This window comes from Anguilla anguilla, chromosome 14 (genome assembly GCF_013347855.1).
Source record: "Anguilla anguilla isolate fAngAng1 chromosome 14, fAngAng1.pri, whole genome shotgun sequence".
NCBI lineage: Eukaryota > Metazoa > Chordata > Actinopteri > Anguilliformes > Anguillidae > Anguilla > Anguilla anguilla.
Window position 1 is genome coordinate 17031224 of NC_049214.1, and position 12129 is coordinate 17043352.

The 12129-nt window shown below is 39.9% G+C and overlaps 1 protein-coding gene across 4 annotated transcripts in view; it reads left to right on the forward strand.

Annotated features, from left to right (window-relative positions):
* The window catches only part of garnl3 (GTPase activating Rap/RanGAP domain like 3), a 91445-nt gene that overhangs the window by 42742 nt on the left and 36574 nt on the right, over positions 1-12129 (forward strand). For all 4 annotated transcript variants that reach the window (XM_035390506.1, XM_035390504.1, XM_035390507.1 and 1 more), the window contains exons 3-4: positions 2940-3014; positions 11049-11148. In XM_035390506.1, the coding sequence (XP_035246397.1) occupies positions 2940-3014; positions 11049-11148 (175 nt within the window). The remainder of the gene's footprint in view (positions 1-2939; positions 3015-11048; positions 11149-12129) is intronic.

Sequence of the window (12129 nt, forward strand, 5' to 3'; positions counted from 1 at the left end):
TTTTAGGAAGGAACAGAAGACTGAGACACACGTATGCATACACACACACACACACACACACACATTTAATTTATTTATTCATGTCCACATACAGGAAGCAACATCAAAGGACACAAACAATGGAGACACGCAGTACAGAATGATGGTATGGACACTTGTGGGCTCATTAGGGGTATGAGTAGCAGCGCCTCTTCCTAATATGGCGGCTACCTATAATTGCTGACATTAAAAAATATGCTGATACTTCAGTACCTCAGTAAGGCCTCTTTAAGACTGGAGTCAAAAGTATAGCCTACCTCTAAAACAGACACAGCTCTGCTTTCCTCATCAACGACAACATCTGGAGAATTATGAGATGCATCGTAGAATATGTCACACACACGCACACATTTGTTTTAATAATTAAGAGCAAAAGTTCATATGAGAAAGTCACAAGTCATGGCTTTTCTCTGTGCAAAATGTAATTGCAAATGTCTTGTGAGGACTGATTCTTTAAATAAAAAGACTTCTTAATCTAAAGCACCAGGACAGACTCCAAACACACAACTAGGCTGCAGATAATATAGTCTACTTGTTGTCTACTACACAAACAGGCACGAGTCTTACAGCTGAACTGGAAATAGACCATGACTGGCTTCATGAAAGGTAGCTTGCTGTAGGGACTTTAAAAACCAAGTGGACATTTCTTATGTATTAGATAATGTATTACAGTGCTTGCTGATTGCAAAACATTACATCTGGGTGTTTGTTACACCCTGTACTTTTTAAGGTTCCCTGTCCCCTTTTATCAACTCAGCCAGACTGAAATCTCAGACCTCATCAGTGCACCACCCTCATTACAAATAAATTCACAGAATTTACTGTATTTTTAACATCTACATGAGCTTATTGCGGTGGTGGTGGTAGTGGGGGGGATTACTCATTTTGCCAATGCTGTAATTTATGACTTAGTTGTTAGGTTTATTTTAGCTTCCACTCCTTCACAGTTACATCTTTCAGGAATGGGGGCTGGCGCTTAGTGTACTTCGAAGTTTTTTTTTGGTTCTTTTCTTCTCTTCTCAATCTTGCCGTTTTCAATGTTCTTTATAAGAGTGAGTCAGCGACCAGAAATCATTTCACAATCAGAAAGAGAGTTTAGCTGCGGGCTGCAGGGATGGAAGGGGGAGGGTGTAGACAGTAGAGAAGAGGTAGGGGGCATGGGAGGTAAAGCAGTAGAGGGGAGGAGAACTGCTGAATGAAGCAGAAAGAAGGAGGGTGGAGACAGGAGAACAAGAACAAGAAGAGATTTGAAGGGAGTAGAGTAGAGGAAGGATGGGCCAGGACAGGTGAGGCAAGATGAAGAGGTATGGAGATTGAAGAGGGGAGGACGAGAGGAAAACGAGGAGAGTGAGAAAACAAAAAAAGAGGTTGAGAAAAGGCTCTTTCATTGCTACCCATTGTTTACGCTACAATATCTCTGTCTCTGTTGTGCCTCTTGAATCTCAGTGTCTGACTTGGATTTCACCATGTTTTGTAACATTCCTGCTCTATGTAGTGCAATATTAAACATAACCTTTACAAATCTGACCTTTCATTTCTTCCGGCTCTTTCATCTACCCCCAGCTGACCTCTCTGGCATGCTCTGACCTCTTCTTTTTAGAGAATATTTGTAAAACATTCTACGCCACTGACCAGACTTTTGCTATTCACTGCAGTTTTTTATTGCTTTCCTCTATTCCTACACACACTAAGCAAACACAGAATTCTGGATCTGAAATAAGTCTTCATATTTAACTGAAATGATACATGGAAAATTAATATTTACACATCAGGCATGAAAAAGTGAATAGAATTAGAGAAATGGATCTGCTTACTGCCGGCAGTAAACGGCAGTGATACACATATCATGTATTTGCATATACTTATGAATAACACATTTGAGTCAATAAATTAGTGCATTTCTTTTTCAGACTTTTAAATATAATATAAGAATAAATATATCATTTAAAAGGAAATGGGTCTGGGCAAGTGAAGTACGTAATGGCTTTTTGTAAAAGCTGTAACCATTCTTAAAAGTGATACTTTAAGCATGAAAACTTGTAACCCCAGATTAATTTATTGTTAGCTTAGCAGTGGAGTACTTTGCATATATATATGTGTTCTTTTTTGTATATGCATGATGCATTCATGACGTAATGCATGACGTAAGGGCTAGCAAGCGCTTATGGAACAGTTATAACGTCTTTTATTATTATTATTATTATTATTATTATTATTATTACACCTTCACCCTTCGTCTCACGGGTTCAAGGCAAAAACAAAGAACTAAAACAACAAACTAAAAGACAAAAGAAAGCAAAACTGAGTGGCAGATTTCTGCTCACCACTCATAGCTGGCTCGCTTTTCAGCTGACCAGCCCCTCCAGCTACTCAGCGGCAGGTTTACTTTCATTTTGTGCTGGAATAATGCCACAAAAAACCGAATGCCACAGTTACCTTTCAGAAGAGACCTGTAGTCAAAAGCATTCAGGAATAGTAACCATTTTATTTTGGGTACTGTACTGTATGTCATTTTCAGGCTTGTGGTTAAAAAAAGGGGGTGATACAGAAGGGGTTAATAAATGTTGCATTGACAGTCATGAGGGATTTTTTAGTGGATTTGTGAATTTTCATGCAAGTTTGAGTCTTCCATTATCCTGCTTATTTGATTTTGTTGTTTTTTTTTTTGTTTTTTGTTCGTTTACAAACCATTGGTATTACATATTACACATTGTTTAACAACCATGCTGATATGCATTCCACCTTTTTGATTCTACGTCTACATTCTACACAAGTCCTTTTAACAGAACAGTCCAGATTATTCTTGCTGGGATCACACGGTTCATCTAATGACTAGCACCTGCTCATTACCCCTCTGTCCACTGGTGACGCCCTACTTACTTCCTGTTTCCTTTTCTCAGCTGATCTCAAGTGATGCTGATGGAGCCATACAGCGTGCTGGTCGATTCCGTGTGGAAAATGGGTCATCTGACGAGGTCAGTCTGTAAATCATTCTGTGAATTAATTGACTGAGTATATTTTCTTGTGTGAATGCATCCACTGTATCTATCAAGTGTTATACAGTATTTTGATGATGTTATGATGTAATTAGATATAGGCGTGTTTTGTTCTGTGAATTAGACTGCATTATCAGCCATACAGCGTTGCATCATCTATGTTGTGTTATTACAGCTTATTAACACAAAACAGATGATGCAAAGCTGTTGTTCATATTCATTATGGAACTCAATGCACACATAGAATAATCCCCTTTAGCCTCATTACAATGGCAGAGTTTCCGGCAGATCACCCTATTCCATAATAACGGAAAAATAATTGCCAATTGTCCTAAAATGTCACTAGGTCATAAAATGGTGTTGCTAGTGAATCCCTTTAGAGACTTCATCCAGCACTCAACTCTGGACTATGCCTCTTCAAAACAAAATCTTCAGGAATTAAATAATTGTATATGGTGGAGTTGTTGAGCTACAGTATGCCTATAAATATTACCAGCTAATGAGAACTAGAAAAAAAAATCCTTTCAGAAAATGTTAATATTCTGCAGCAGTGTGGAATATTTTCTCTGTGAAGCATAATGTCTTCACACACACTACCAGCTGGTAAGGGCACAGGAATCATTTGATGCTTCCGCGAGCAAGGAACAGCTGAGATATAAAAAGCCTTTCCAAGAAAGAGAATTTATTCCAAGAAACAGAAAATCATGTGGGTGTGATTTTGCCACGATGGTTTAATTCTCTGCTCTTTTACTCACTTATTTGGGCTTTGTGCTACCCAACATCTGCTGTCTGCATCCAGCCCTAGCTAGATACCCATATACACTTGGGTCAAGGTCCACCAATGATAGTAACATGCAGTGGGACTCATTTGGGCTAGAACAAATATGGTGCCAGAGGAGCACTTCCACCTATTACGACATGTTTCAACAAATTCAGACAACATCTCACTGTAATCATCTAGAGCCCACCCATTCACTTCACAAGCCCTGACCAAGGTCGCTGTCATAAAAGAATTACTCATCAAATGCATTTCAATGAGCTCTCTGTGTTTGAATGCCTGGAGAGTGTTTTATTGCATTAACACAACAACACACGCCGCTTTGTCCTCGTGGCCACAGAATAGCTTCACAGGGACCAAGCGCCAGAGCAGAAAAGGTCTCTCTCACTCTCTCTCAGTGGGACTTTGATCTCTGCAAAGCTCCTCTCCAGCAGACGAGTTGAAAACATCAAACGATGGTGGAAATACGAGGTGGTCGTGAGAACGCATCACCTCTAAAGGGCCCCAGGAGCGCACTGGGTGCAGCTGGGCTGCCTCTCTACCTTCTGCGGGGAAAGAGAAAATGCAAGCCACACACTTTGTGCTGATAAATATGACAGGATACATGCCTCCTCCAAAATTACTTGAGAAGACTCAGTAAAAAGTATGGAGTATGGTTTGTTTTCTGAAGTAAAGAGCAGGGCGTTTGCAATATGCTGTTCCATGTGCTTAAACTCTCCTTTACATTGACATTAGTACCCCGTAAAAATATCTCATCCTGCTCCAGTTCCCCCTGACTGTATTGATTATTGCACCTAGTGTTCTCATGTTAGGTCCCAACCATGACTCGCCTAATACAAAGTTAAAGGTCCTGATTTCCCTACCCAGAACCTGCATGGAATTTCACTCATAAAGGTCATAAAAGTTGGCAGGCTCTCGATGTTAGAGAATGGCAAGTCTCTAAGCATTCATGATGCCATCAAGTTCAATTAGTCTCTCTGGCCTCTTGATCAAAGACATGACACTAAGCTGCTGGATCTACTGGCGTCTCACTCACTCTGAAATGTGGGGATTGACAGGGAGGGGAGCTAAGACCCAGAGGCACAGGAATCAGTGGGATTTTCTGCTGAAATCAGCCAATGAGAAAGTGTTATTAAAAGAGCCGTGTGGGAAAGCAGAGAAGTGTTGGAGTCTCTGTTGCCTCATCAGAACTGAGATGAAATTTGGTTGTCATGGCGCACTTTTAAATTGGCCCTTCCTTAAAATATGTCTGCGTGTTTTAGAACCCCCATTATTACTCACTCTGATATCACAAGCCCCAGTATAAAAGCACATGGTCCACTTTTGCATTTAATACAGATGGTTTTTAATCCATTTACAGTGATGAAGAGATATCCTCCTAAGACCCGGCAACTCATTTTTGTCCCTTGTAGGGAACATGAGTCGCTGGTCTCACTCTCAGAACCATGTTCTTCTATGCTGAAACCTAAACTACAAGGGATATTCAATAAAATAAACAATATTTATGGAAAAAAAAAAACATTTTTGTATATGTCAAAAATGTAAACACTTAAACTTATTATTTTCTGTTGGGTCTCAGGAGGGTATATTCACCTTGAGGATTATTTGTGAACTGCTTGCTTAAATGTTAAGATGAACTAAAGAATGAGGATTCAAAACTAAAACTCTGCAGAAATCAAATTTCTTTGGGCAAAACAAACATTGTCAACATGAAGTCCTTGTTCTAGCTCTTCAGTATAAAATCTTTTCTTTGTAATGAAGCCTTTATTAATCACTTATTTTATTAATCAACCATTACCAGGAAACTTTGTAAATGACCCAGTGAATGAACTGCTATCCTTATAAAACAGAGATGAAAGTATTGTTTTAGAATACAGCTATTTTGACAGCTTTGTTAGAAATGTGTCTGCACTTCAGTGTGCAGTCATTCAAATTATAAACATTTTAACTATGATTATTATAAACAATCACTGTAATATAATGCATACTGTAAATGGCCCTTCAGAGTATACTGAACTACTGGAACGTGAATACCTTTCAAATATGTCATTCTTCTCCCTTTATGACTGTATGGCACCATGTGACTGCAAGGAGAAAGTAATTTACAGTATAGAAATATAATAGAAACAGCCTTTTGTTGAGTGGAATTGTGGGCTACAGCTACACAAGGACTCAGTGTTCTTTAGAAAGTGCTGACTCACTGCAGTTCTAGCTTGCCTCTGCCCCAAGACACACACATACACATACACATTCACACACACACACACACAACACACAACACACAGGAGTATACATGCAATTGCTTATTGACTGAAGGATGTTATCGCATGTATGCAGTAATCCACACAAACACGGGTGCACACCCAAGCATTTTAATCATATCTCTTCTTTCCCTCTTACTGCTAGCTCCAAAAAATCAGTAAAGATCCTGGCTATCTCTGAACTTCCGCCGTAACTCACTGCATAATAGGCTGGCTGTCAGTGTGTTGTCTTCCTGGCTGATTTGTGCTTGTAGTTATTGATAAGGTGTTAAGCTTTCCATCATCCAGGCAGCCTGATTCACCAGCAAGACTCATTTGCTAGTGTGACAGAAACTAAAGGCAAGGAAAGGAAAGAGGTGTGGGGCACAGGAATAATAATGGTGTGGTGTGGTTTTTTTTTTTTCGGAGGAGAGGGCTGTTCACTACCATAATACTGTATTACAGCTGATGATCTAAGCCACATGCCATGATGCAGGGTTAGATAAGAAAAGGCTCTTCTGTATTCATACCCACTCTGCACGAGATGATCTGTGGTGAGCGGTGGGCGACAGGACAGTGTATAGAAATTACAAAAGGTATACTGTTGGCCATGACTTTCTTTGCAGCTGATAAGCATCAGTTTATCCTAAGCCCCATCAGAAAAAAAACTTGTCCAATAACTGAACAAATAATTTGATGAACAGGTACAGTGAGTATCAATCTCCCAAGTATAATGCCAATATGAACCCTTAGGGAATCATTCTAACCACAAATCAGAAAGCTACCGCTGTGTGCTTAAAAGATGAGTCAACAGTATAAGCCAGTATATATGAATTTGATCAATTTTCTATTTTTATTTTATTCCGCCAAGAGTAGAACACAAAAAACACAGTAGAACACAAAATGGGGTGTTTGTTATTATTATTGATTTTGGTGGCAATGCTGTGACTTTTTTCTTTGTAGTTTGACTGAATAGACCCCAGGAAGACACATGCACATGGGCACAAATAAGCATAGCCATATCTGCTCAATACAAGGCTTTTCAGTTATATGACAGTGGGTTTCCTGTCTCAGTCAGCTATAGATCAATACCACTCAGCTGATGGACAGCAGCTAATTCAGAGTCAATTTGAACCAGAGTCTGTCCTTTGGTCATTCACTTCCTCTCTCTGCTGTTCAGCCCCTTCCGTGCACAAAGCTTGAAAATCATATGTGTGATTCAATTCTTCATGTGGATGTGGTGTTGAAGGAGTTATTACGTGTCATTGTTTTGCGCACACGTTGTTGTCTTCAGCTTGTGGCCTTTTAAATGCTATTCCACTCGTACCTCCCAGTCAAGATCAAACATTAACCGTGCAAATACTTCCAAGGAAGGGGAAGTTTCAGAGTGGCTAGTGCTCATGGGTGAGAACTGGACCATCAGGAGTGGGAAAATCAATATCAGAACCCTGTGCATGGAGAGAAGTCACAACTTCTCTTACAGGCAACTGCTCCTAAAGATGAATGAGTCATGCATTTTAAAAAGATTTTAAAAGATTCTCTCCTCTCACAAACAGGGGGAAGGTTTTCATAAATGTAATGCTTGATAAATGTAATAACGGTCAATAACTTAATGTGCAGTGCAGCTACCGTAGCCCTTTCAGGTTTGTACATGTGCAATTCAGTCCTCTACCACCTCCCAAAGGAACAGAGCAATGTGATAACCTTTGTGAGAAATATTTCCAAAAAACTGTTTTTGAGCGATTTAAGTTAAAAAAAAAAAAGTAATGTTTCAGAAGTAATTTTCTGGTATAAGGCTCTATTTTTATTACCCGTAAATCATAAATCATTTAAAAAAGTTATCTGTCCTTGAAAAGATATTATGGTTTTCAGAGTTTATTCTAGTGAGAATTGGATGTTGTCCCCGTCTGTTTATAGTAACAGCTGGTACAGTTATGCCGATTCGGAGCTTAATGTTAAATGTGTTCAGCTATTCCTTGTTGTCTTGACATAGCCTCCTATTCTGGATGTTCCAAGTGATTAATGGCAAAGAAAGAGCCACACAGGCATTCATTAGCACAGACCAGACTAGTCTGTAAAGTTGGCTATTTGCTTTGTAAAAGCCTACCTGGGTGTTAAGAAGCAAGCAAAAGCAGCATTCCTCATCTATTTGGATGTTACCACAACTCACTTTGCGGTACGTTACAAAATTGCTGGTGCATCAGTGTTTACGCGCAGTCTTTTCTTCACAAATAAAGCCCCATGCTTCATAATCTGAGGATGCGGCTGGTCTCACGTTACTGTCGGAAATGTATTTCCTTGATTAACATTAGTATGCACAGATAAAACCTGCGTCCGCACCTTATAGGGAGTTTTCTTTTACTGTCACAATTATTCCGCTGCTCTGGTACAATAATATAGATCAGGAGGAGCTCAGAATAGAGCCACTACTCCTCCGCATTGAGAGCAAGTTGAGGTGGTTTGGACATCTGATAAGGATGCCCCCTGAGCACCCCCCCTTTGGGGGTGTTCTGTGCACATTCACCTGGCCTGGGAAGAGACCCCTGGGCAGGAAATGCTGGAGGGCTCTCTCAGCTGGCCTGGAATCGCCTAGGGATCCCCCAGGATGAGCAGGAGGACGTCACTGGGGAGAGGTTGTCCTGTTACCATTACAACCCTGACTAAGTGGTTAGAAAATGGTTGGATGGATGGATGGATAAATAAGCAGGAATATGTAGAGCAGGATTACTAACTGTGATTGGGCTGCCAGGCTGAGTCAGGGCCGCAGCTGCCAGCCTGCGCGGCAGGGGGCACTGTCCCTGGTCAAGGTTAGCCGTTAGGCTCAGGATTTGAAACACACAGCAGGAGAGGGAGAAAAGTAACTCTGTCAGAGAAATCTGGCACTCTTGTGCCTGATGCTAAATTCCTTTCAGGCTGCCGAAGAACGAGAGAGAGCACCTTAATGCTGTCAAAGGATGCTGGGACACATTCCTTTATTGCCCGTCAACAGCGCCATGACACGCAAGTGTATAATCAAACATGACAGACTGGAATAGAGTCACATTAACATGCGCAGCACTTGATGCTGCCACAATCAGAGTGATAGCCCTCTGGTTGTACGGTTATGGAGCAGTGGAATTTAAAAATGTTTTATTACCCAGATCACAGGGGATCCATGCTTAATTTAACAGCAGCAAACTTCTGCTAGCTGTCAAATTACACATAACACCAAATTTAATGATATGTTACATGTACACTCTGTGTTAGGAATTTTTTAAAAGTCATCTCTTAGTCTTTACTGCAGTTGGTTCTCGGAGGGGAAAACAAGCGTGTGTTGGTATGCATTGTCTCCCTTTTCCACAACAGATAACATACACAGCTGGAGGAAATGCATTTTACTGCTAATGTGCTCTGTGCAGATAAATTGCCCTCTATTCCTAGCACTCAAACACATGCGGGAACAAAGCCTCATGACTCACACAGTGCTGCACTCAGTTTCATGTTGAAGGAAGCTCTGCCATAATCCTGCTTCAACACTGTTCTGCACCTCTATTCTGTGTTGTGTTCTGTTGTTATTGTTGTCTTACCATAACAAGGGGTTAAAAGGCGCATGCTAACAAGATCTAGTCCAGTGCCAAAAAGTGATATCCACTGACTGCAAAATGCAAAATTTCCACCATACTGAGCTTTTGGCTTCCTCCACTGCTATAACTCTCAGTGCTGTTCTTTTTGTATTTAGATGTGAAATAAATGGCTATCCAAAGCATCTGGTATTAAGGTTATTCATACAAATAAGAGCCAGGAAAAATAAACAATTTAATTTAGAATTTCAGAGGCAAAGGTAACCTGCAGTTATGCACGTACAGCAGCAGCCAGGAGTGTGTTGAGTTTGGTTAAAGCTGAGACACCGTCTGCAGACACAAGCCATTATTGGGTAATTACTGTAATCAGCTCTTTTCACCTCTGCATAGAGTTGTGAGTCACTTCATTTCTTGAACTGAAAGCTGGTGTCCACACTGAAGTATTACAACTGCAGTATGTATTCTGCTTGCATACGTAATATGACTTTGCTGTGTGTGCTTTCATGAGTCCGCCAACCATTTTGTGTACTCAAAATCTCCAACATTTAGACATAATTGTTTATTTATTCATAAAAATGAATATTAGCTTGTCTTACATCAAATTAATGCTGTGCCTCGTGAAATGGGAAATAACTATGTGAAATTCATAGGAAAAGTAGACTCAAGGGTCTAATCTTATATCAGAAAATGCAAAGCAAAGCTGAATTCTATATGCTTTGAGAAGAATGAGGCCAATAATATGACCGATAGTGTTTTGGCAGGATTATAATGAATCAAACCGACTTAATTTTCTAGTGAGGGCTGAATATACATAACTGCAATCTGTGATTATAGAAATACTGAAAGACTTGACTTGATGTTTAAAATTGTTTGAAATGGTGCATTTTACTCAGAATTGAAAGATGTGAATATCTAAATACCTTCAACAAGGATGAACACATTTTTCTCGTATACTTGCCCATTATGATAAATCAGCAGACAGACAATAATGAGCATTGATATATCATGTTTTATTCATTTCTAGAATCAACTGACTATAGTTTATATTTTGGACAGTATTTCTCTGTATTATGTCTAAACGAGCTACCACTTACACAAATATCTTTTATTCACACCGTACCTCATTGTGAAAGCTAAAATAGGTACATCCAGCTCATTTAAGTTAACGATATTGCTGTTAATTTCACAGTCTGTGTGGGATAATATGTACATCTCCATTTCCTTTGTGAGGTTAGGTTAACTGTGTGTGTCAATCAGCAATTCCAAGATATAATAACATGTTTCATTACTATACACTTGAAGAAGTTGCTACTATTGTATCATCCTATACAGAATATCATGACTTTTTTAACGGCAGTTCATGAATGAGCATAATGTGTGGATGACAGACTCAATATAATGTACTCTTTTGCTATTGCTGTTGCTGGGATTCTAGACAACGGACTACACTCCAGGAACCTGGAGGAGAACAGATGTTCATTTGGAGAATCCAGAGTACCACACAAGATGGTTCTTCAAATATTTCTTGGGAAAAGGTGATTTCATTCCTTTTTTTTACCCTATCTGTATGTGCTGTATATCTTGTTTGGTTTATGTTTATACAGGACTCCATGTTCATTCGTCATTGGCGTAAGACAGGACGTTATATACACCTCATGAAGAGAAAGACAACATTTAACCTTTACATTGCATAAATTAAAACAAGCACTGCAGGAGACACATTTAGAGTGATGTGTAGGTATGTGGATAACTGTTACTGGAGGCATAGGTTTGTCAAGTGCCAGTCACACTAGCAGTGGGGCTAGCTCTATAGTTGTATGGTGGTCCACAGCAGAACTATTGTTATCCAGTTTTGCAGTGAAGTCTTTAAGGTTTTGAGCATTAGGAGGCATCAGTAACTTTGTGTGTGTGTGTGTGTGTGTGTGTGTGTGTGCGCATGAGTGCATGCGCATGTGTGTATGTGCATACATGCGGTCATGTTTGATGCTCTGCTGTTAAGAGGGAGAGATACATGGCAAAGTACTATGTCGTGACCATAGCACTAGGTCAACCTCCAATTTCTAAATGGAGCTTGCCAAAAAATGTAATGAAATCCCAGATGAAACTGCTGAAAAACCAGCAGCAAAAAAACAGTAGTAGCAGCAAAAAAGAAAAAAGAAAAGAAAAGTGTCACCAATTTATTCCATCAGAAGCAACACAGATAAACTCTGATCGTGTTTGCCTGATGCGTCATCACTGAAAACGGGACTACTTCTCCCTACCAGAGAACAAACCAGCCAGGAAATTTAATCTTCTTAGATCTTGTTTTCTTAATCAAGCATCACATGTGGGTGGTTATAAGTTATAAGAATGCTCACCCTGGCCTTCAGGGGAGCAGCATACCCTGATGAGTTCACAGCTGAAACGCGGTGAAATCAATTTAACACTGCAGTGCAGAAGCACGTGTGTGGCTTTATTCATTCCTGTATAAATCATCTATATGATCACAAACGGCAGCTCCTAGTCCCAAAGTATAG